The sequence below is a fragment of the Uloborus diversus genome, chromosome 10, assembly GCF_026930045.1.
Source record: "Uloborus diversus isolate 005 chromosome 10, Udiv.v.3.1, whole genome shotgun sequence".
In the NCBI taxonomy this organism is placed as follows: domain Eukaryota; kingdom Metazoa; phylum Arthropoda; class Arachnida; order Araneae; family Uloboridae; genus Uloborus; species Uloborus diversus.
Window position 1 is genome coordinate 97317604 of NC_072740.1, and position 27542 is coordinate 97345145.

The 27542-nt window shown below is 32.4% G+C and overlaps 1 protein-coding gene across 1 annotated transcript in view; it reads left to right on the forward strand.

The window, feature by feature from the left end:
• LOC129231101 (trissin receptor-like) overlaps window positions 1–27232 on the forward strand; it is a 55326-nt gene extending 28094 nt beyond the window's left edge. The window contains exons 3-6 of the mRNA XM_054865348.1: window positions 22778–22981; window positions 24998–25278; window positions 26303–26645; window positions 26742–27232. Coding sequence (XP_054721323.1) covers window positions 22778–22981; window positions 24998–25278; window positions 26303–26645; window positions 26742–27232 — 1319 coding nt within the window. The remainder of the gene's footprint in view (window positions 1–22777; window positions 22982–24997; window positions 25279–26302; window positions 26646–26741) is intronic.
• Window positions 27233–27542: the final 310 nt, after the last annotated feature.

Consider the following 27542-nt stretch of genomic DNA (forward strand, 5'->3'; position numbering starts at 1 on the left):
TTTTAAGGTGCCAGTTCTCCTTAAAATTGTTATTCTTATCTGGAATGTATTTGCTTTTTTATTATTATTTAATTTAATTGTAAAAAATAAATACAATAATAGTATTATTTCCGTATCTTGTGCAAAAATCAACTCGCTTAATAATAATGACATATCGTGTTAAAAAAATAACAGCGTCACATAGCGATCTATAATGCTAAATGAATCTGCGAGTCATACTGCGTGAGTTGCAACGAGCTCCAAAATTATAAAAGTTATTCTTCCATACATATTTCACCCAGTATGTAGCATATTATCTTCCTGATACATTTTCATCGCTATAGAGACCGAGTGATTTCAGAATACTAACGATCTAATTATGGATATCAAGCATTTCAAAGTTTGCTGAACAAGAACTTGAGGTTTCTAACAAAGTATTTATTTCTCTGAGGCTACAACAGAGAAGATAAATCATCAGTATTAAGACAGATCCAGTAATTTATACACAAATATGCTGGGGAATACTTTCAGTAGCTCATTTGCTATTCGTACGTCGTTACAATGCTCTGGAGCACAATTGGAACGCAGTTTTGAAGTTATAGAACAATGAGATAAGGTATGGAAAGCAAATCAAATTAGAACAGTCTATTTTTATTTTCATGTTTTTTATAATATCTAATTTTGACTTAGTTATAATGGCCTCAGCAGATTTTTTCTAATAAAATTTGAACTTATTATTCCAAATCATTTGCATTCTTTAATAATATATTTATGCACCTCATTTCCACAACATAAATAGCAGTTTTAATTTGTTTTTATGTTTGCTTTGCGTTGAATAGCTCAAAAAATTCAACAGATTATGCAAAATTTGTGAATACGATACAACATGATATAAAGCAATGATGATGAAAACTCATTATTTCAAACTACTATTTTCATTCTTTAAATACTGCATAAGTGCACCTTATTGTACATACATATAAACACCAATAAAATGTATATTTGTTAGTGTGTTTGCTTTATGTTGAACAGCTGAAGAATTTCAACGGGGTTATGCGAAATTTGTATTGAGATTCTTTAGAGCAAGGACGCTTAGAGGAATCCTGAAATAAATAAATTTAATGATGACCATTCATTTGCGCACTGAATCAATGAAAGCTAAAATAATTCCTGCACTGTAAAATCATTCTACAAACGTGCCTAGAAAATAATGGGCTGCTGATGTGTTTAATTTCTGGAAGATACACATGTTGCAAGAAACAGAAGTGTTTTTCGTTAAAATTTAACCTTCGTGAAACTTTTCTGGAATCTTTCTGAAGAACGCCATAATCTCCTCGGTTAAAGCCATCAGAGACAAATTAAAGTGGTTTAAAATAAAATCTTGGCACCTTCTGGCTTTGTCAAAAAACGAACGAAGACATTATTACAACTACAGCCAACGCGAACACAGAATACCATGACTTTTATCCTCCCACAACTCTTCGAACTCCAGAGAGGTATTCCCTTTTATTGCCATTTCAAATAATCTGGACAGTTCGGAAGCACTTGCAAGCCGATGCACTGTTTAAATACGTAGAATTAATCTTTATACTGGTAGCTAAAAATATTTTTCACAACAGTGAGAAGTCTGCAGTAGTGCAAGTTGTAGATTAAGTCGGGGCATTACGCCTCGTCAGATAAAACGCTCAGGAACTGTAGTTCAAGATTTTCGGAATAAATTGTGCCCCTCTCGAAGTTTTCAAGAGTATTCGTGTAAAAAGATCTTTTACGCATACAGTACAGCAATTTTTACTGAATTTTTCGTGGTAATTACAGCGTTATAGCAAAGTGAAAAATAAGAGCTTCACTTTTTAACGTTTGATCTAAGTTAGTTCTTTTAAGAACTTTTTTTAAAGTGACTAACGATCCAATATTCTGTTAAATTATATCGATGCACACAACAAGAGAACATAAAACAGGTTCTTACTGTTGTTTGCAGCAGAATTTGCTTGATGTATGAACAAGTGGTGGTAACGCAATTCATCTTGACAAAAAAGTTATATGCTCCACCTGATTACAGATTATTTGCCCTACTGATGAATCGACAGGGTAATGTACCCCACATTGAATATTATTTACTTGTGTGTGCTGAAAAAAATCCGAGACCTACCTTTACTTATTTTCTTTGCCAGAAAACTATAAGATGGCATTCGTGTCTTCATTAGGAAGTTTTTATTTTTAAACGTCAAAAAAATATTTGTGTACTTTTAATCAAAACCAGTGGTCGGAAAAACTAAATTTTCTTATAGCGAACTACATTTATTTCAACCACGGTTAATTCAAACTATCCTTTTTTTAAATATAGCGACTTCAAGTACTTTTGAAATGGAGTCGTTACTTAAAAAATAATAATAATAAAGCAAAAATACAGTAACAACGAAAAAATTCGAAAATTGGTTTTGATTAATAAATTAGCTCACAGTATTTGAACGTTGAATATACAAAGACATAGAATTGGTTCGATGATGAAAACATTCTTTAAAACAAACGTTTGGGTTTTTTTTACAGTGTATCAAACATGATAGTTTGGCAATTAATAAGATAGAAATGATAATGATGATAAACTCATTATTTCAAACTATTTTCATTTTTTAAATAATATTTAATTGCACCTTATTGCAAATTATTAACAATAATAAAATTTATATTTGTTAGTATGTTGCTTTATGTTTAAAAACTTACATGGTAAAAACGATTCAGAAACATCTTTAGAAAATAATAAGCAGCTAATGCGCCGAATTTCTGCCAGTAAGATACCTTACAAAAACCAGGAACGTTTTCCGCTAAAATTCAGTAACCTTTCTCATCCTGGAAGCCTCCTAAAAAATTCAGAAGAAATTTTCCCGTTCGAAGTCAGTCTTTTTTCTGTAACTTTAGAGCAAACTTGGGTAGGTTGTAATATACTAGCTTGGCACCTCCCAGATTTATCAAGACAGTTCCACAGATAGTTTTGCAAACGTGGCCAAAGCTGAGCCAGACTTGCAAGCAGTAACTTTTACACGAGAATTTTACCCGAATGCAATTCTTGCAAAGATTCGCAGTCTAAGCTTGTTCTCTTCCTTTAGGAGCTTAATCAGCATGAACGGTCCGTAGTTGAACGGAAGCCAATACACGTTATTAATACGCTCAGTTAATTTTTAAACTGGAAGCTAAAAAATTTTTCACAGCACTGAGAAGCCTGCATTCGTGCAACTTTTGGCAATTCAGGAAATTTTTTGACAATGATGCTTGATTTTTCCAGGAACTGGATAAAAACCATTTAAATCCCAAAACGTTGCACGGAAATTCTCAGTAACGTTTCGGGTTTTTTTTTTACAGTGCAGGAACTTCAGCGGGTTTTGCGAATTTTGTGTTGCGATTCTTTTGAGCTATGAATATTAGAGGAATTTTGTACTATAAAGGAATTTATTGATGATCCTGCATTTGTTCACTGAATGAATGAAAGCCGGGATAATTTATTTTAGAAATGATAGGATGATAACTGTATTTATACAGTAAAAATGATGATGTGATAGCTTTTATTTTAAGCTATTCTCTTTTTTAAAATAATATTTTAAAAAGTGTCCCTTATTTTATATACAGTGGCTCCCAAAAGTGTTCGTACACCTACGACTTTCAATGAAATAGGACTCTATCCATTGGTTAGATTTAATATTTCGGAATAGGTATTGAATTATAAGATCTATGATCAATTTTCAATAAAACTACATGAAACGTTTTAAAAAAATATTTAAACTTAATTTTTCGAAAATCAAAAAACAAAAAGTGCCGAAAATTTCATCTCACAAAAGTCTTCGTACACTTTAAACAATGTTTATATACTATTAAATAATCTTACTTTTTACTAAGTTATTATTTAGTAGAATATCATACAGTATCAACAACACATTTAAACGTCTGGGAATAGATTTCATTCTTTTTTCTTTCTTTTTTTTTCGTAATTTCTGAGTAAGTGTTCAACCATACTTCGAGTCTTACTGTTTCTAGCCCTATTTTCGTTTCAAAGCCGTATTTTCGTAATCCAGCCTCCAGATATCTCTAAATATGTTACATTAAGTTCAGATCTTCAGATTAAAGGGGTATTTTCTAAACTTTAGGACATTTTTGAGGCACTAGACGCAAACGTTGAAAACCGTGTGCTTCTTATCGTTATCTTGATAAAAAAGACAAAGTTGTTTCCGATAACCAAATGTTCGGCTAAGAATTAAAAATTCGGTTTTAAAATATTTATATGAACAGCATGATTTATTATTTCATCAAAAAATTCCAAACTATTAAATCTTGGCGCTGATTTGCACCCTCACACAAGAACACCTTCACCGTCCTGGTTAACTGCTCCAACTAAATTCTTAAGATTAAGTTCCTAACTTTTTATTCTATTTACAATTATACAAAAATTAAACCAAAAATCTTGACGTCATTTCTATCTGTAAGTAAGACGTAATTTGATTTTACGACGAAAAGCGAAAGCTTTCTGTTTTTCGCTGGGCCAAGAAAATTTCTGCGGGAACAGGTCCCATTTAATCCAGCTAATCAGAGAACTTGGTGAACGATTTTAGGTGAAAATTAAGTGTAAAAATTTTTATTTAACTCTGCAGAAACTTTTAAAGCAATCAAACGTGAATTTTTCATGAATGTTTTAACTGTAAATCTTCGATCACGCTTTGTCAACTTCGCCGATTGACCTTTTCTTACCTTGTTTTCGGTCCGATTATTTTCTTTAAAGCATTTTATCAAGCACTTTACTATCGAATGGAATAGATTAACTAATTTAGAGACATTTCAAACCAATTTACCGATACTGTGAAGGAAAAATTCAAATATCGAATGGTGTTTGTAATTTTTTTACGAATACCAGCCATTTTAAAGTAATAATCACAATATTAAGGAGTAAATAAACATAAAATTCAAGACAAATGACTTTTAAGGGTCAACACAATGTAAAAATAATAAAAAAACCACATACTATAAATTTTAATCATGAATTTATTCGAAAATATTTGGGTGTATGAAGACTTTTGTGGCGTATTATTTTTCTGTCTCTTCGTTTTTTGACCCATTTCAAAAAGAAGATCCGTCAATATTTTGAAAAAATCTGCAGAGCTTTATTTAGAATGACATAGAAATGATGTGAAAAAATATTGGACTTCATATTCGAATTCAGTTTTGCGTTATTTCGATTTTACTAAAAAATTTCAAAGTGTACGAACACTTTTGGAAGCCACTGTAATTAAAAACTCTTAGAAAATGGATGTTTCTTCTAGGACTCGACCGATGCATCGGCGCCGATGGTTCAACAATTTAGCCATCGGCATCGGCGGCCGATGCTAACTTGCAGGAAACATCGGGCCATCGGCCTTAAAATACATCGAAAAGTCGATGGAATTTGCCGATGTTTTTTTTTAAAAATAGGACCTTTGCTGTTTTACTTTTTAATACAAAGTAAAGGGAGTTATTGTCTTAATATATAAAAATCTTCTGTGCGGACGTTGGTCACCATAAGGCTTTTAAACGGCTGGATCGATTTTTGATTGTGGCAAGCATGGTTTCGAAGCGCGAGGATCGATTTGGAAACGTTTTTGTTAATTAATTAAATAATGTAAACATTGGATGGTTATGTCTCTCAAATGATTAATATTTATTTTAACCTATTGTTGAGCGAGAACTGAAATAAATATTTAACCATTTGCCAAAGGACAATAAGCCAGCTCTGCTTTTTGTAATGAAATTTCCTACTGTGATACGTCAATTGAGAATAGATAACGCGTAGAGAGAGAGAATGAGTGAAGCCTTTATTTCTTGAAAGCAACGATTTTAGGTCCCGTGATATATTTTAAAGTATATAAAGTACTGGAAGGTTCACCTTGGTTGAACCATGTGACCGGATCGGTGATTTAGGTTTTCCAGCAACATTTGTTTCTCGGCTGAAATCCATCTGAGTTTTGGCACCAATGTCAAGAATACTTTAAGGGTTATCTAATTAATCACTATATTATTAAAGGAAAAGATTATGGAATTTAAAGACGAAGCAAATTTTATTTTCGTCCAAATAAATTATAACAGTGTAGTTCTGTACACAAAAGATCAGTGAAGTGGAAGATTTTATCTTTGGTGGAAAGAACAAATTAGGGTACATATGTAGTTTAAAAAGTTTTCCTTCAAAAGATCGTATCGTAAATCTGTCGGAGTTAACTTCCCTCATTGATCGGCTGGATTACAGTAACGTAGTGGCTTGGCGACTCAGGCTATAAACAATCGAGTTGCGTGATCATTTCTTTACATTTTAAAGCTACTGTTAATGTAATTTACTGTATTGTTTGTTCATTTGGCGAAATGTTTCAAATTGCAAAAAAAACTGTTTTTCGTTTTTAAGAGTTTTTAGTCATTTTAGTCGAAGAATGTGTTTATTTCACATCAGGAGGGGGGGGAGATGAGTAATTTTTGCTTTTTCAGAGAACTTTTTTTACCTTTATCATTTTTCTAAACGATATCCTTTCGATTGTTTCATTATTTTTCATATGGGGGATATTGCATTGGGATTTCCCATTTGTTCTAGATGGGTAGTTAGATTTTTACACTTAATATCTGAGGACACTTTTTATCCTTTGATTATGACTGAGGAAACAAACCATCAAGTACGGGGAAAAAATAGTTGATAAAACAACTGCTCAGTGGGCATTAGATAAATCAAGTTGTAATAAATATACTCATTCTGACACCACAGCAGCTCAAAACATTGTTATTTTTACTTATTTTTTTTCAACAGAACGGTTCAAACACTTGAAAATTTATTGAAATTTTTCAACTTTTGAATTTACAATGTTTTAACAGAACAATGTGTGTCGGTTCCTCTAGTTTTCATATAAAATAGTGTACTTAAATTTCAGTATGAACTTCTATTTTAGTCATCCCTAAAGGGTTTTTAATACTGCATTCAGGTACCAAACAAGTTAACTATTACGTTGTTTATTGCAGCTGGATGTACGTATATATCTCTCATAAGTCATAACTCAAAAATGGTAGCTGTATAAGGTCCAATTTTCTCATTTGGGGTGTGCGTACATTCCAGTTGTACACTTCCCTTTTTGTTTTATGTCGGGTGTTCTGAAAAGCCAGTTTATTCATTTTTTGTCGCTATTAGTTATTTATTTCAATGCAAAATTAATATAGCGTCTCAGACTGATGATCATTTGGTGATATACTCGTATAGCCAAATTGGAGACCATGGAAACAAATATCAGATGGCGAAACCGGTTTTTGTGTCATTTTGTTAGGTTCCCGTTGAATCGACGGTAGTTTTTAATTTCTCGATTTTTGTAATATGAATGTAGTCTTTTCTGTATCGTCGAAATACATTTTGGGGCCCTATTTATCTATCACAGAAGTTGTAAAACATTTATCATAAGCATTTTTGTATCTCCTACGGTGCCCCTATATACTCTTCAAGCATTTCTTAAATATTTAGTGATTATTTATTTTGGTCAAGAACAGTCATTTTGTGTATTTCTCTTACTTGTTTCACCTATATTTCGTAATGCGCCATCTTTTTTGCATCATTAATAGCGATCGATTTTTTTTCTGTTGTAAGTTACTATTTTTATGTATTTATATAAAATCAATGAATAAGTTATTTTTGTTTTTTATAAAAAGTTTCAAGGATTTTCTATTGTTCAATTTTTTAAATTTCAGAAAATTATTGTTAAAATGAAAAACTGAATTTGAACTTCTTTGTAAAGCTTCATAAAGATTAAACAATCAAATTGTTCAATATTATGTGTGCAAACATCAGATCAAGTAGTGTATTTATTCAGTTATTAACTTGGTGTAAATATTGAGTTTGTTTATTGTAGCTGCGTTTTAAGAACCTCACTCTTTTCATGACTTTTTCTTTTTTCAGCAAAATTTATGTCACTCTTATAGCTTTTATGAAAAATGCAAGCTCTTCTATTCATAAATTTTAAATAAGTACAAAAATATTCCTATTATGATTTAATATTTTAATTTATCTATTACCTTTTTTGTTTAATTTGATGACTAAAAAATGTCTACGCGCAATCTTTCCACTTTAATTGCGTAATTTGTTGACGGTTTCATAGTTTTATTCTTTTTTTATTTTTTGAATGATTAAACTACATAATTTAATGTATTTTAACTATTTTTAGTGTACCTAAAGACTTACAGTATTACAATATTACTGGAATCTTAGTTATATGTTCAATTTAAAAAAAATCAAATCAATGGGTTATATAAACAGTCTCTTTGCTTTTCTTCCTTCCATTCTTTTTTTTTTTGGCTGTTGTTCTTTCTCTTTCATCATACAGCAGTTAAAAAAAGGAGAAGCATAATTACACCCGAAACAGATTGTACGTAGTACAATCCAAAAGTTCGGGGACAAGCTGTATAGAACCTTACCCAGAATAGTTCACATTACCGAAGCACATCCACCTTCAAAAGATCACCTTGACGGACTATGTACTTCTGCCAGTGTTCATATAATTTTTGAAATCACTCCTGGAAGCCATTTTTGCTACCTTCTATGATGCAGCTTTATCTTCTCCTGACGGAAGAAAGTGGCGTCCATGCAAATATCTTTTTGCTAGGAGCAGGTAAAAGTCACACAGAGCTAAGTTCGACGAAACGTTATGTTATTTGTTTGTCATATCAGAGTATTGACCAATCGAACCGTGCATCCTCAACATGAAAGTCGCTTTCTTCCTCACGATGAAGTTAAAGCAGCAGCGGAAGATGCCTTACAAAAGGTTGCGAAAAATGTCTTCCAAGAGTGCTTCTAAAAGCTATAAGAACGTTGGCACACTGTAAAAAAATTAAGAAACGTTACTGGTTATTTCCGTGGAACGTTTCGTGATTTCAGAGGTTTTCACCTATTTCCCCAAAAAATCAAGTATCTTCGCAAAAAAGTTTCCTGAATTCCTAAAAGATGCACGAATGCAGACCTTGCACTGGTGTGAAAAATATTTTTTGCTACCAGTTTAAATATTGACGGAGCGTGTTTATTAAGTGTATCGGCTTTAGATTGCTTATGGCCCGTCCGGATTGACTAAGCCTTCAATGGGAGCAAATAAGTCACTGGATAGCTACAGTTTTGAGAGGCAGGAATTGCAGGCAAGGAATATGCTTGGTTCTAACTTGCAATTTTCGCGTAGCGTGGCCGTGGTTGCTCTAATACTTCTGGAGCTTTCTTGGTAAATCAAGAAGGTTCTAATCAAATAAATTAAACCTATTTAATTTTTCTAGAAGGTTCACGACTGACTTTAATAGGGGAGATTTCTTAATATTTCAGAAAGGTTACTGACTTTTATCAGAAAACGTTCCTGGTTTTTGGAAGATATGTTACTGACTGGAATTGGGCACATCAGCTGCCTATTATTTTCCAGGAACGTTTCTGAATCATTTTTACAGTGCAGAAGTGCATAGTCGTCCAAGGTGACTATTTTGTAGATAGATGTAATTCGGTAATGTGAACTATTCAGGGTAAGGTTTTATACAACTTGTCCTCGATCTTTTAGATCATACTACGTACGTATGAGTTTTCAACTTACTATTTCAAAACACTTTTGACTGACGCAAGTTTACGCGCGAGAATAAAGACATCACAAGAGAATTTGCGATAATTGACTGAGGAGGCGTTCAAAATGGATATTTCGGTCATGTATATGTTTTTAAGTACATATGCATGTACAGATGTGCCGAAAAAAAACTTGTGAAGTTTGAATTGGGTGATCGTAAAATAGAAACTTAGGTCGAAATCTTATTTATTTATTTATTTTTTTTTTGTGATTACGATTCCTTATTCGTAGAAAGAAAGTAAAGTGAAATGAATCAATGATCGAAATCTTTTATAATCTTATCAATTTATTTCTGTTTTTTTTTTTGTTTTTTTGCCATCTGCCAACGGCATCGCCATCGGCCATCGGCCATCTTTGAACAATCAGCCAACAATCGGCATCGGCCCATCGGCCAAAAAATGCCATCGGTCGAGCCCTAGTTTCTTCGTCGGTTTTCTTTGTGTAATACAGCTCAGGAACACCAGCAGACTCGACGAAATTTGGGTTGCGGTACTTTAGAGCAGACAGGATTAAAGGAATTTCGTAAAAGAGGTTTTTCAGGATGACTCTGCATTTGCGCATTGAATCAAAGAAAACGAGAAAAATTCCGATCATACAACACAGCTACATCCACCTCAAAACATGGATGATCCTTAAAATCTAAAATGCTAAATTGGGAGAGAGTATGCGATGAAGCAAAAATTTTAAAATAGTAAACTGACAATTTTTAAAAGGTATGTCAGGGTATTATGGTGTTATTGCAAAGTAAAAATAAATGATGGTTTTAGAAAGTTTTAACCGTTGTATTACGTAATGAACATGTATAAATGAATATATTTTCTTTAAGTCAAAAATTTTAAAATAATTTTTAAAAGCTGCAGTCTATGATTTTTTTATCATTTTCAAAGTAATTTTTTTTGCTAGGATTAATAAATAGTGAAATTTATTATTAATTTAAATCAATCAAAAATTCAGTTAGCAGTTTGAAAACAATGCATCTGTTAACATAGCTACGGATATTTTTCTAAATGATTTTTTACAACAGGAGAGTTTCAAACATTCCTTACTCAAGTGTGACATAGTTTTCTAATTAAATATAAGACGGAGCCTTAATTTACTGAGAAACTTAAAAACCTACAAATGCAAATTAACTCGGAAGTTACCTCTCTTCAACTATTACTCGCGAAAAATTTTAAACTATATACTAATTATGTTGCAACACTCTTGAGAATTCCCAGCGTTGCAAGCTTAAGTTTCATGAGCACGAAATAGCTGCTACAACTTTCACTGTTTCTTGTAGAGCAACAAAAAAAAAAAAAAAAAAGCAATATTAATGTACAGTACTAGTCTAAGTATTCGTTTAGTTAGGCTACACGTAAAAACAAGTTATTGTGCTTTACAACTTTTCATTAAAAACAATAAAACCTAATAGATTATGTTATTAATTTTATCAAAACATTCGGGAACTGTAACAACGTTGCTAATTTTTACCATCATGAATAAAAATACCTTCTGTCTGCGTCTTGAAATAAATGTTTATAAATGTCTAATATATCTAAAGAATAATGGGAATACCATTAATAAATGTTTTATCTATCTCAATGGGATGCAAAATGTGAAGCGAAATAAATTTTTATCATTTTAGAGAAAGATATTTAGTTTAATGCAGGGTTAGCATAAAAGAATATCCCGATTTAAAAGTTTATATTTCATAAACTATTACGCGTAGCACTATAAAAGATACATAAAAATAAAGATAAACTGTCCGAGTATTTAGTCTCTCACAAATGTTCTGTGCGTGCGCCTTTCGTAACGCGATGCACATTAAACATCATACATTTTGGAGTGTTTTACTATTAAATTTTCATAATGCTACAAATTATGTAAAGGTGAATACTTAACACAAAGTAAAACCACACGATGGGGTTTACCTGTTTCTTTTGTGAAATTCACACTGCTAGTTATAACAGAAGAAACAAATGTAGAAGGTATGATAATTTTTTTCGATTTAATTTTAAGAAAAACTATCTTTTTTGAATTGCCGACAGAGTAGTGTTGCGGTTAGACGCTAGTTTCTTACACCCTAAGGCGCAGGTTCGGTCCTGGCTCCAGTCGGTGGCTTTTCAAGATGTAGAAAATTGACAGCGTCCACGTCGTATCATTATGCGGCATTAAAAAGATCCCTTTGAGTACTCGTTTGGTATGGTGTATCTCATTGCAAAGTTAAATTCCCAATTGCTGTTTCGCATCAAATAGAGCCCAGGTGCCTCCATCTAGTGAGGAAACTGGGCGTAAAAATTCTCGTGGTAATAGCATCCCAACGATAGTGGTGCCACGTGAAATTCGAGGATGCTATGCCGAGGGATCGCAGTAGGTCTGCAAAAGGCAGTACCAAAGAATAACTATCTTTGGCAGTACCTCTACGGCAGCCTTATTAGAAAGAAAAAAAACATCCTTTTTGAATGTAGATGTATTTGCATTTATTATTTATGCGCGTATGAGTGAGATTTTCCAAAACTGAAACAGTTACATGTATAATTATATACCCTGAAAAATTGAATTTAAAAAAATCCTGGAAAATTATGGGAATCTAATGTACCCAATTCTTCCTAATAGCACATCTTGTAAGAAAGAGGAAAGTTTCGTACTAAAAGTTAGTAAATTCCATTAAAATAGCCTGGAAATATTCTGAAAACTTCAGAAACTTTCCCAATAAACGCCAGTGATGTTTCTGGACTAACAAAGAAACTTCAGAAAAAGCTAATATATGTCCATAGCAACAGCTCCCAAAGCAAACAGGCCGAAGCTAAGACGGAGAGGGAATCAACTCTTTCAGAGCCATAATATCGGAAACTGCATTTATGCCTTTGCGAGAGGTTCTGTCAATCCAGAAAGGCCTTAGCTAAGCAGCAGCAGGGCATTTTTTGCGAGCATACAAAGCAATGGTGCCTTTTTACCTGAGGTTCGTAGAATTTCTTCTGAAATAGTTAATGATACGCGATGACCATCGGCGTCTCCGCAGCGCTAGAACCCCTTGCAAAGGAGAGGCTGACTTACCTGATTTTGGTTCGAAGAAATGGATCCAACCTCATTTCTGTATTTATAAATGCGTTATAATATTCGCTGGATGCTATGTCGTAAAACAATTGAAGAAAAGCTGAATAAAATGTCACTTAAGGTGTATCTAGAAAGATAACTTAGTTCACAAATTCAACAAAAATGTATCGGGAAATGTTTACTGTAATAAAACTCATTTTCACACCTTATTTGCTTGTAATTTGTATTAATTAAACAGTCTTCATCTACAGAATAAAATTATCAAACATCAATCAGGCGACACATCTAAAGCTTGGACACCAGTTTTCTGCAATGAGGCTTTTGTACAAATAGTATTTTTTTCGCCCGACAATTTTAGAACCAAAATATTGGATAAGTCAGCTCCCTTTATATAGAAGCCTTGGGCGGAGCAGAAGCATTTAATGAAGATGCCTAGTATATTTTTATACTGGTAGCTATAAACGTTATTCACTTCAGTATTCAAATGACATCCGGGGAACTTGTTGAGACTTAAGAAATCTTTTCGAAAAAAACTTGATTTTTCACAGAACACGGGTGTAAACACTCGAAACACCGAAACGTCACCCGAAAGAGATCAGAAGAATTCAGAATTTTTTTACAGTGCACGACAAAAGTTATAGAACAGGTATCCTGCTTCTTGAGAAATCGGTACAAAATAACATTTGAAACTGTCCCAATACTTTAAGTTTTATCTATACAAAAGGAATGAATTTGTTATAGATAAATACCTTTAAAAACCATAGAATGCATCTTGAAAAGATACGAAATAAAAGTTGTATCGTGACTGTTTTTCTTTCAAATTAAAGAAATAAACTACAAACTTGCAACTGTTAGTGTAAAAGGTCATGATAATATTCATTTTCGTTGAGAATACGTTGGAAAATTTATCCTCTAGTTCGTAGAGCAGAAACTTTATTATTAAAAGCAAATAGTAATTTGTCTGAGAATAAGGAAGTTGGTTGGGAATCTTGAACTGCTCTAGATTGAGGAAGCTGATTAGCTAGAAATCTCGAGTAGTTTTATGTTGGGGAAAACATTTCACTTGGAATAATTAGTTGTGTTAGGAAGAGAAAATTGATTGGTATCGCATCGTGTGTTGTTTTGGCTTGCATTTCAGCTTGACATCTACATGAAAGCATAAAATCAGAGAAGGGATTTTGCATCCGGTCATTCCCTCATATCTATTTTTATAGAAAAATAAAATAAAAAAATGCATCGAAACTGCATGATGATCATAAGTTTTTTCTTAGTTTAAGAATATTTGTATTCGAAAAAACTCAAATATTAGTTAAGCATAACTACTAGAATCCAATTTTAATGAATTCATCATTCCCTCACTAGTGAGGGAATGAAGCTTAAGTGAGTTTATGATGTTCTGAGTATAATGCTATTGGAAAAAATATTTTTGTTTCAGTGGACAAATATTTTTTTCATAAAGTCCTTACATATTTCTATACCTATAAAAGGTTTCATTTAATTCCACTCACCAGCACTTTTCTGAACTTAATAGGATCAAAATGACTAATTTTATGAGAATGACCCGTAGAGGTTGTAAAAAGTATAAGTGTCATTTCGTGAGGCCTCGGGTTGTTAATCACATTTTTTGAAGAACTTAAAGATGCGTATGAGGCTTTGAAATGGTAATTGTATGTGTTGGCAGTTGACTGGGTATGAGCGACGAAACAATAGTTATAAGAAGGTACAGCTGTAATTCATCTCATAGTATTCAGTCAGTATTATTAGTCATCTATTAGTCTCTAGAGGTTTCATTCTATTCGTATGTTTTTTTTTTCTTTACCACCAGTCTGGTTTTTGCTTTAGTATTTACTTATAAATAACATGATTTTTCACGTTCGTTCACTGTATATTGAAATTCAACGTTCATGCACGCTTCTCTTCCACTTTGTGGAGGAGGCCTAGTTCTGTGATGGTTGCAGCAACCCTGTGTGAGACACGTCGTTCTGTAAAAGTTCTAGCAAGCGAAATTGTTATTTCGGAAGTCCTAGATTTGTTAAATACTTTTGTACATTGCTCAAAAAAATAGGGGAGTACATAGCTTTAACAAAACTGAGAAAAATATTATTCTGGAAACTAATTTCCAATAAACCATCAATGGTTTCAGAAAACATGAGAATAAGACCTAAACTTGGAAAGCAAATCAACGTTTCTGTCGTCGAAAAGCAGAAAAATGATACCAGTGCAGAAATCGCGATTTGTCAGAAGCTCATTTTTTTAATGTCTGAGCAGTAAAATTCTCACCGTTTATATATATATTTTTTCGATTGAAAAATGCTACGACACTGTAATTTACCGGAATCCATGGCTTGACGTTTTATCCGGGGACTGGAATCGGGGCGAACACACAGAACTGTAGCAGACGATGTTGGAGATGCATAATTTTATGTTCGTTTCACTGTTCTCGAGGAGTACAGTTCTCAGAAAAATGTTTTCTGCTTCTTTTTTTTTTTTGCTGTACTACATCTTAATACACATGTATACTCACTTCATTTTATGCCTTTGCAAGGCTACCTCACAACTGTTTCTTCACTTTTGTGTGATTGCTCCGTGCTCCTCTAATTGTATTGAACAGTGTAGTATATAATGATGCGTGTGAGTTGTAGACCATGAAATGGTAATTATAAGGGTTGAAAATTGACTGGGTATGAGCGATGAAGCAGTCTTTCTATTAGACCACATTTAATTTAGACCACAACGAGCCTAGCTATGGAACTACCTCCGTAATTATTTGTTATAGATCATTTTCTTATTCAACTATTTGAAAAGAAAACAATTTGCCCCCATGAATTAAAGAATGCAACCTAAATGAATGAAAAATGTCTTTACTAATATCAACACTCCATCGGTCACGACCTATTCTAGTCGCTTATCATACGAACCTTGATAGATTATCCAACTACTAAATCATTACACCAGCTTTGAATGTGCGTGGTAAGTGTTATGGTAAGTGTAATATTTATTGATGTGGAGTCCGGATTTCGAATTCATAAAACTGTTTCTTTACATTTGATGTTCAGAGCCTATTTGTGTATTTATTTGGTATATTGACTAATATTCTAATCAACCAATATGCATAAAAATGGCCGTGAATGCATGCGTGTGTTCCTTATGTTCAGGGATTTCACGAGTTTCCATCAGTTTCCTTTGAAAATAAGTATATTTTCAAAAATATTTCTGGAATCACTGCAAGTTTCATGAATGCAGACTTCTCACTGTTTTGAAAGACATTTTATCTACCGGTGTAAAAATATATTTAGTGTGTTTATTAAGTGTTTCGCAATCAACGCCGCTGCGGCGCTCTCCAGATTGGCCGTCTCACAGTAAAGGGTGGATAGAAGTCTCTGGATAGTTTTGTATTTGAAAGAGATGAAGGCAGATACATGTGTTCAGTGCTTGCGGGTCTGTCATAGCTTCGGCGAAACTTTCCTTAGGACCTTTCATTTAAGATCAGGAAGGGTCTAAGTTGTTACTGCTAACCTATTTAAGGGTTGTCTGAAGATTCTACAAGTGTTCCAGAAATCTACCCGTCATTTATTGGAAAAGTTTCTGAGTTATTTTAGTGTGAAGTATATAAATTATTTTTACTATTATTAGTTTACTTTGAAAAAAATGCTTGAAAATGCTTTTATCAGTGCTTTAAAAAATAAACGCAAAGTATCTTAATTACTATAATTGCTTTTAATGAGCATTATACAACTGATTTGGAATGACAGTTATAGCTATAAATCTTTCGTAAAATTTATTCAAAATACAGTTATTATCAAGAGTTTATTTGATCACAAATCATGAGCTTTACAGCATACTTAGGGTAAATACTCAAATAAATTTTGTTAAATCACATCTTAAGTACTTATCTTAAGTGCAAGACCAAAGTAGTGTTTGCGTCATGAAGTGTAAAATAGTTGTTCAACAATCTTTTCGAAATAATTTTAATTACCCTCTCTAAAATGAATGTTTCTGCCGTTTATTTGAAGAAACTATAATTTTGGAAGTAATGCGTAGTATTAGAATTTTCGTTAAATTGCTCGTCTTTGCACCATTCTTAATTGTGTGAATTTTCTTTATTTGTACTTATTACAATTATTAAAACTTATTAATGCCATGCAATTCCCTAAATATTTTACTTTACATTATACTTCATGTTAAAAACTACATTCGTTTTCAAATGATAAAAAATAAATTTCATAGGAAACATTAGCTTTTAAGGCTAAAAAATCAACAAGCATTGAATATTAAATTAAAACTTTCTGTGCGTTTTTTTTTTTTTTGCAAAGTATAAAAATGTCAATGCAATTGGAGCATAATTGACAAAGATGTCACAAGTGTAGTTCATTTTTCCCCTTATTTAATAATTTATTCAATCGCTGACAAATATATTTATTAATTAACTTTCACCTTCCTTTACTTTTTAAATTCAGTTTTTCATTCATTTCTTTACTATATTTTACTTCTTCATTTGTTTTCTATCATACAGTAATTAATTGTTGTTCATTTTCTCAATATCTACTCATTTATTCATTCAATCTTTTATTTGCTCATACATTTTATATTTAAAAAATCATGATTAAATGAAAAATATTTCTTTTTCAAAATATTTTATTTTTCAATTTTCTCCGTGAAAAAAATAAGAAGAAAAATGATCTCCACCCCCCCTATTTTTAAGCTACAAATCTTCTGCCAAAAATATATCTACAAAATAATGGTTCAGTGGTTTTGTTTTTTGGTTTTTTTTAATACATCGTTTTTTTTTTTTTAATCTCCGTGTACTGGAATTTCCATTACAAGTTTCCGTTTTTCACTTTCTGAAAAAGGTAAGTTACTTTAACCATTTCACTTTGTTTCACATTCCCATAACATCTTTGGTTTAGATGTTTAAAATGAGATGTAAGGAATTAAACTTAGTTTCTTAGCGCATGCCTATAAAACTAAGTTAGTGTGGCCATAGGAAATCATTAGTATTTCTAATATTGGACAACCCTCTATTGCCCAATACAAGTTATCAATTGATAAGTCAATGCAAACTGAAATAGTGATATCTTCTAGAGTGCTACAGGAAAAAAAAAGATGTTTAACACGTAAATGGTTTAGTAGAAAAGAAACAAGAGCAGAAATGGTACTTCATTACTTGGTTTTGAAATATTTAAAACAATTGCAACAGCGATATCATTTTAGCCTAAAAAATAGCTGTTATTACTACTTATACTTACATGTGTAAGATCTTTCTTTTTTGATGTGTTGAAAATGGTACATACTATGGAACTAAACTTACAATGCATATTTATTTTCTTAGTAGAATAAAAGAAAAACAATTATTTAGCTTAAGAGTCGAAACAAAGTGAAATGCTAATGAAAGGAAAGAACGGTGCTTCGAAAAATAATGAACAAGCTATAGCAGTTTTTTTAATTACACTACTTGATTTCAAAAATATAATAGCTAAATTACTGCATTGAAAATGAAGTATATGATAACAGCACTTAAATTGTAAGTTGTAGGTAAGCATATTATTTTCCAAGGACGAAGTATCAAATTAATATTTTTCTGCACTTCTTAAATGCGATAGGGTGTTACAACTCAGAAAAGAATGCTTTATTTGAGAAAAATTAGAAAGACTATCCATAGCAAAGAACACTTAAACATCTTATTTTGCGTGATTTGCATTTTTAAGTTATTAATGAAGCAATTAAAGTAAATATCCTCAGTTTCTGAGAGATTTCCCAGTTGTCGTTTAAAGGCCTCTTGAAAAATCGAAACTTAAATCTTTATTACGCAACGTACGAAGAGTGTTTACTAGGGTGGGCCGAAAAAGGGATATTTTTGATTAGAAAGTTTAATTAGCAAAAACAAAAATGTGTATTGCCATCATAAATCCCAGAAAAACAATTTTAAAAATGTAATATTTATTTCTTCAGATCGCGCATTGGCTGCAAAGTTTGAAAAAAAAAATGTTAAAAAAAATGTAACTTTTCAAATATTTTTATGAAAATCCAAATGTTTAAAATTTGTGTTCTAATACCGTTTAAATGCTTTTTTAAACAATCTTTTCAAAAATCTTTGAAAATATTTATGTTCCTTTACATATTTTTGTTCCCGCATGAGCTGTAAAGTTTTGTGAAATTAACCAAAATTTGGCGTTTTTAGCTGATTTTCACATTGCAGTATTTCTTCTTTTAGATTCTACTAGTCGACCCGTGCGGAACTCCGCACTGTGTTTCGAATCGTTTCATCAGGCATTTTGCTCTTAAAAAATTTCAAAGAACATTATGAAGAAGAACCGAAAACAAGTAAGCGCAGAAGAGAAGGCATGTAATTTAAAGACATCAGTAACAAAACCTCGTTAAATACAACGTTGTGATAATTTGATCATAGCTCCCCTTTTAATCGTACATATTTTCAATGCAAACATAAATGTCATTAAAAGTGTGGCTGAGTGGTGACTCGTGAAAAAGCAATAACTCTGCATGTGAAAACACATTTGTTTAAATACAGTCCTGCACATGTCAGCATCTGACGGGAAAAAAAGAAACATTAAAGAGATATTTATTCGCACGTATTCGAATTGGCGCCATTCTAACTAACAGCTCGACACCCCAACAAACTTAGCAATTGCGCCTTCCTTTTCGAAAGCTATTCATTGAAGGAATGCGTAGTAAAAAACAGCAAAAAAGCTTTTTGCCAAAAAAAAAAATAATAATAATAAGATCATGCATCTGTGTTTTGTCATTAACCAGCATGATACGATTTAAAATTATTCGCAAAGCATGGAATTTGATTAAAGAATGACGAAGATCTCACGTAGCGATTGAAACAAACATTCTAGAGAAGTAATAAATTAGATTGAAAATAAGTGTTTTTATCTTTGAATATTGAACTATTTCACACAGAAGGTTGCTTTAACCGTTACGGCTTAAATGCCCTCACATGTTTCTCTTTTAATCGAACACTTAAAATTCAAAACCAAAACCAGTTGAACTGAGTCCGTTCTTAAGTGTAATTTTTCGAACGTAGACAAAATGTTTTTTTTTTTCAGCAGAACGCAGAGGAGTAGAAAATAATTTCTTGCTAATGAAGTTGATAATACTTTTAATGCTTTGTATCGTATTCGCGCGAATAAAAAATTAAAGGTTTACTGAGTGAAACTCGTAGTTATAATCAGGCGTAGTATTTTTTCATTTGTACAAAAGGTCGAACACTGCTATTAGAAACATCTACATTTTAGCATACAATCAAAATGTTTTTCTGCACAAAAAGGATTTCTTTAGGTAAATCTAATATTTTTTTATGCCTACATTATGTTGAGTGGTCTGGATGTAGTTAAAGAACACAGTTCGATTAACAATCAACTTATCCGAATGATAACTGTAGCCTGCATAAAGGAGTCGAAACACCAAGTAGCATTCCCACTGCATTTATTTTATTAGGTGTGTATGTTATGAGCACATGTAATGAGTAATACTAATATAAATTTGATATTATGTCGGACAGCCCAAGCTTGCCCGAAGTTCAGATAGTTTATAGCCGAACGCTCTACCGAAAAAAACTTATCAATTTAACCGAACAACTAAGTCCAGTGCTGTTAAGCTTTATTAAAATATGAACACACACACAGGCTATTTTTTATTTTTATTTTTTTTTGCCGAAAGCGACGTAAAAAAAATGGAAAACTGCATTAGAACTTTGCTTTAAAAAATGCATAAGAACTACAGGCAGCATCAAGGTTTTGAAACAGCAAGAGGCGATTTCGAAAACTTGAATTTTCGACCGTAAGTCTTTTTTTCGTCATTGGCCAGCCTGATAAGTTTTAAAATGAGAGGGGATTAATATATAAGATAAGATATTGATGAAAAATGTTTTTATTTTTGAAAATTTTTACAATTTGTTATCGCAGATTGCTTAAGCCGTTATAACTTAGATGGCAGCACGTGTTCATTTAACAGCACGGTTAAAATTCAAAATAAATTGAACTATGCTCTTTTTTAAGCGTAGCTTTTCGAATGTAGTAAAAATGTGATAAGCTATTTGTTTTTTAGCAAAAAGAAGAAAAAATATATATTTTACCCTTCAAATTGAGGTAGTATTTTATTTATTTGTACAAAGAGTCAAAAACTCATTAGAAGAACATATATTTCAATATACGATTTATTATTTTTTTTCTGAACAAAAAACAATTCTATTTTAGTCTGAAATCTTAAACCTGTTACTTATATTTTCGCTTACATTATGCTTTAATTTTCTTTCCAGAGCCAAAGCTTAAAAAAAAAAAAAAAAAAAAACACGTGCAATTTCGAAGTAATTTAGCACAAAATCACTGAATGATTTCATATCAGGAAGGAGCATTTTCTTCTCATTTATTCTATTCCCTCATAGTATGTATTCATTTAATTCAGTGTAATGCGCGATATTTCTCTAATTTTTTTGGTGCAGATTGTCCGGATATGGGTCCGAGCACGTAATCTCCTGGTTACGAAGAGAACGCTCTGCCTATCAAGCTACTCAGCTCTGTCGGTCATGGCGCAAATTAAAGTTATAAGTTTGACCGAAAACCTCATTCTGGTTCTTTACAACAGGTTTTTCGGCTAAAAGAAACAATTTTTAGACCTTGGGTCTATTTTTCGTCAGTAGCCAGCACCATAAGCTATAAAATTAGCCGTAAATCAAAGAAATCGATCAAGAATTGAGGGAAATTTGGCGTAGAAACCAAAAACAGGCTACAGAAATAATATATAAGGATTTATAATTTTTTTTCTACGGTAAAAGTGTGTTTTCAGTTCTTTGTTCAAAATTCAATAATATTTTGTTTGCAATTACAACCTGGAATTCACGGTTCTATATGAATTTATTCAAGTTTCTACGTTTGGATCACGGCTTGATGTTGGACTTGTGACTCGAGTCAAACTCGAAGATTACGATCATAAAGTTTTTCTCATATAATTAATCACATTAAATCTTCCTTCTTTTCTCTGAAGGTTCCAGAGACATAGCCGGGCTTTGCCTCGGGATAATTCCAAATTATTCAAAAAGATTCAAATACAATTCCAAGAAAATGCTCCTGGGTTTTTCAAGATTTGTTAATTTCAGAAACTGGGCACATTAGCAGCATATTATTTTTCAGAAACACTTCTGATTCAATTTTACAGTGGTGAGATGAGAATGTAATAAAATTTAATTGAATTTTCAACCAGAAGATGCGTAGTACACATTAATTGTAAAAGAACCTTATACTGGAATCTGAAAGAAAAAATACCGCCAAGAAATGTGCCAAGAAAGAATGTACATATTTTCATAGATATATGAAAATAGTGGTCAAAAGGAAGCATTAGAACGGTGTTCGAACAAAAAGTTTTAACACTTGAATTTTCATAAAAATATTTGCAAATTGGCCATGTTTTACCTTTTTTTTTCAAGTTTTGCAGTTAATGCGCGAGCTGAAGACTTTTTTTTTTTTAACTATTTTCCTCACATTTAGGATGGCAATACACAATTTATTTTTGGTATTAAAAGTTGTTTCTCGAAAATTTTCCTCCTTGGATCCACCCTAATGTGTACCAATTATGGATTTTGTGCTTTTGAGAAAATTACTTTTTTATGTTATTAGTAAAATGTATAAACAATCACGAGACGTATTGTTTTTGAGAAAACCATATTCCTATAGGACCCTTCCACGGAAAACAGGCATTTTGTCCCGCACGTGACAACTCATATATTTCATTAAAAAATAATTTGAAAAGGTAATGGGCAAAATTTTGTTGCTTACGGAATCACAAATGTAAGTGTGCGTTCTTAAGCAAGAAGTGTTGTCCAATCCCGCTGACGTTATTACTTTTAATAAACTTATGAGCTGACACGTGCGGGACAAAATGGCGGCTTTTTCATGGAATGGCCCTATAACATGTTGTTGTCAGTTACGTTGTAATATACTACTATCCATTCGTACTATTTCCACCACTGTATCTTAACCATGACTCACACAGTGCCCTCTCCAAATACGTGAGTTTGAGATGCCACACCCTGTCTTTCACAACTTTTGATGCTACTTCCTAAACTGTTCAAAAACCTTTTTATTAAGATAATTAATTTTGCTCTTATTTCTATTTCACAGGCAATCTGATGGCAGAGAAAATCGAAGACTATCCATTTGAATTCCAAACAGGGATTCCCAGCACTGTCGACAGAGAATGTCCGTACTGCATCAGTCATAATGCAACAAATTTTACAGTGAATGGTGATTATATCTTTAACAGGCTTGACACCCGAATTGTCTTGATCTTGGCTTATACTTTTGTATTCTGCTGCTGTTTTTTTGGTATGATATTTCAATGTTTTTGTCTTATTAAATTGTATACCATGTACGTTATTATACAAAAATACATACCCTTGTACTGCAGTAGGGGAGAGTGTTGTTCCTTTTGACACCGCTAATTACTAAAAAAATATATTTTTAGCAGCCATCTTTTTATAATTTCTAACATTAACCTTCACCACTAAATGGTGCCATAGTAACAATCAGCATTAAATAAGTAAAATTGACGATTTTGTGAGAGAATATAATTTTATGACTCAAAAGTAAATATTTTATTCATTTCTATCTTATTTTCTGTCTTTGTGTTTGTAAAACTAATCAAATGAATTTTATTTTGTTATAAAAGAGAAGTACTTTATATATTATGGTTAATAGAAAATAATGATATTGCATCTAGATTGACCACCATTTTGGTCTTTCTTAAACCACGTGGTGACTGTACTTTGGGACAGCTAAACATTTTGTACCATGGGACACGTTCCAAGGTACAACATATAAATGGTACTTAATAATTAAGATCTGTTTAGGAATATGTGAAAATGTTCTAATCTTATGTAGTTCTAATCTTATGCAGTTGTACACATATTAAGTGTATTATTTCAAGGACTGTATTACCTGTTTTTATTTATATTTTCGCTTAGAAAATGTTCTCTTAATAAACAATTAGTAGTCGTCAATCATCTTTTCACAGAAGAACTTAAATTACTTTTAAATTTGTCAGCACAAAGTTTTCCACTTTGAATCAACATACTTCAATGCAAGCAGTAGTTATTTTGAGCTAACATAGGTATGTTTTTCCAAGGGCGGGTCCAAAGACTAGTGAAGGGTCTTGATCCCTCCTCCCTCAATTGTCCAAATATAGCCTGCAACTGCCTATTTTTGACTTATATTTACCAATTTGCTAAAGAACGTTTATTGAGCGATTTTACTTAACACTTTCATATTTCTTCTGTGGATATTCACGAATTCACCTTAAATATACATTTTAAAAAGCTCTTTTATCAGGTTTTGAAACGATGTGCAAATCATTTATTTGGTTACAGTTCACATTAAAATTAACTTAACGACATATTTTCAGACAAAATCCATCTAAATAAAACCTACCACTGACTTCACTCTTAATCATTTTTCCGCAACAAAAAATGATTTTTATAACGATAACAAAGGTATTTTCATGCATTTAAGCGAGAATATCTCTAGAGTGAGAACCAACTTCACTTTTTATGTGAATCTACACTGTAAAAGCGATTCAGAAACGTTCCTGGAAAATAAGGGGACCTAATGTGTCCATTGTATTCCAGTAGCAACTCTAGTAAAAACCAGGATTGTTTCCGCAAAAAGTCTGTAACCTTCTTGAAATTATCTTTGATTTTTTCTGAGGAATTTGGAAATATCCCCGTTAAAGCCAGTCCGGAACATTCATGTGAAATTCGGTAGGATAAATTTTATTGATAAGAACCATCCTGATTTACCGCAAAAGCTCCAAAAGTATCAATGTAATTATGGTCAAAGCTATAGCAGAATTGCACGAAAGAAACAAGTACCTACATGCCTTGCAAAACTGCAGCAACCCATAGCCTCATCTTTTGGGGGGCTTTGCCAGTTAGGATTAGCTAAAAAAATGTTTCACAACAGTGAAAAGTCTGCATATGTTGTAGCAATTCAGAAATTATTTTTCCAAAAATACTTAATTTTACGTAGAAATAAATAAAATCCCACGAAATAACGTTCCACGGAAATATTCAATGACTTTTCAGTATTTTTTCATAGTGTGGGGGCCCGACCCGACCATAAATGGGTTGAAAAATTGTCTATCTTAGATAAAAGTTATGCAGGTACTTTAGTTTTCGGGAATGACCCAATATTTTTCTGGTGTTTGTTATAAATCAATAGTTAAAAGAATAAAAAAATGAAGGTGTGAGACATTAGAAAAGACAAACATGAAAAATAAGGATCACCCTAATATTAATACATATTCATCTATTTAAATTGAATTATCTATAAACGATTTTTTTTTAGGAAATCTTCTGGTTATGATAGTAGTCATCATGCACAGGCGTATGAGGACCATAACCAACTTCTTTTTAACAAACCTTGCTGCAGCAGATCTGTGCGTGGGTCTCTTCTGTGTTTACCAAAATTTATCCTTCTATCTTACTACTCACTGGGCTTTTGGAGAGTTCCTTTGCAAGATGTATCACTTTGTACACAGCTTGAGCTACACAGCATCAATTGCGATTCTTATTGTCATATCTGTTGAACGTTATGTCGCTATATGCCACCCCATGCTAAGTAAACAGGTGAGTAGTCATTTTGTTTTAACACAAAGTTTCAGTTTCTGGAAATGAAACTATTTCGAGATAAAAATATTACGTTTTTATGATATAACTTGCCGTTTAACAGCAATTAATATGAATTACATTTACAACTGATTCAGCTGCTGCGTTCAATGTCGCCTAATAATATGACTTAATCATGGCTGGTTATAGGTGTTGTCATGCAAGTTTTGTACAATGTAATAATCGAAAGGGAGGAAAATAATATGTAACTTATATTATTTTTTTAAACACTTATTTTACAATTCTTTAAAAAAACAAATATTGCGTTTTTTAAAACCAAAAGTGACTTAGTTACAGATGGTTTCGTTCATACTTTGATTTAAAAAAGAAAAAAAAAATTTCTGTACCCTTACTTAGTTTAGGTTTAATACGCAAAAGTACATTTTTTTAACGTTATCAGATGTTATATTCTCCATTTTATTGTGAGATACGGCTGAATAAAATCGAACAAAATATTGAGTTAAAACCTAAATTGTCGCCTCAGAGCAATACTAAGGTACCTAATACTAGGAATAACCATCTTACTGTTGCTCTGAGGCAAAAAAAAAAAAAAGAGTTATCCTTAAAAATTAAAAAAAAAAAAAGATTAATTTATAAAAATTAAAAAAAAAGATTTATCCTTAAAAATAAAAAAAAGAGATTTATCATTAAAAATTTTAAAGTTGATTCTCATTTTAATATGACAGCATCCCTTACAACAATTTCATGATCGAGCTAAAATGAAGAATCGTTGAATACGAAAGAGTGCTTTATTCTCCTGTCTGCCCCATCCTTGCAGCAAGACTGTTCTGAACGTTTTCTCCACTAGGGGGCGTGCTACGAGGTTAAATGCTACATTGATATGATAGCATGTCCGAATTCATGGAAAAATGTAACCTCAAAGAGAAAACACTTTTACTTTCCTTTTTTGAGCAAGGAAACCTTTGATGTTTAAATGTTCTTCTGACAGTTAAACATACTTTCATTCATAATTTTTCATTTTTAGGTAATGACGCTGAGACGCTTGCGTATTGTGGGTGCTACTGTTTGGCTCGTTAGTGCAGCATATTGCAGTCCACGTCTAATTATGTATGGAACAACCGAAGTCCCCTCCATTACTGGAGAAATGGAAACTATCTGCATTCTAAAGAGATCCTTCTACGACTCCAAGACATATGACTTGACAAACTTTATCGTTTGCTTTGTCATCCCCCTAATTGTGATTACAGTTCTGTATTTCATTATTTGTCTTCGTTTGTGGAGAAGTAATCAAGTATCTAAGCATTACAGCACCACCACCTTCACAGCACGTGCAACCATAAACAACAGAGCCAGGTCCCATTCGTCAAGTCAACCTGAAGAATTGCATAACATGACGACTCGTTGCTCTTACGATTTTGATAATGTCAGTCATTCACGAAGTTTTACAGGTAACAATCTACGAGCTTCTGATATCATTGTCCATGATGGACAATATACCATGACGCTGAAGCGTAACCGTTGCCCAAGTAGCGAGCTTCATCCAACGACAACTTGTCGCAGCGCAAAGAACCATGTGTTAAAGTCTCGGAGGAAAGTCATTCGTCTTTTAGTGTCAGTTGTGCTCACATTTGCTTTTTGTAATCTTCCTTTTCATGCCAGAAAGTTGTGGCAAAATTGGTCTCCCCGATATGATGGCACTAGCAACTCGTCCGTAATCCTTACCATTATAACCACATTGATTTTGTACATGAATTCTGGAATTAATCCTTTCTTGTATGCTATTCTGTCTGAGAACTTCAGAGCATCTATGGTAGACGTACTATTGTGTAAATTAAATCGCATGCACAAAAACCGCGCTGCAACACGTTCTTTAATAAGGAATGAAATGAACTCGATAACTGTGCGCAGTATAAGTATTTCTCAAGATGATGTCGACAAAAATACTACTCGATGAGCATTGATTCGTAAAATGAATAACGTTTTTGTATTCAATATATTTTATACAAAATTAACATTTACTCTTAAAGACAAACTAAAATTATTATTTTTAGTTTAAACTTATAACCTACAAATCCAATCTCTTATTCTATCACAATACTCTAAATGAGATTTTGTTATAAAATAAGAGATTGGATTTGTAGTATTTGATTTATGCTAAAAAGTAAAATAAGAAGTAACAACGTGTCAAAAAGCACAGATTGCAGATTACTGCAGACTCGTGTTTCGGAGTTACAAGGAACGCCTTTTGCAATGAACAAGAAATG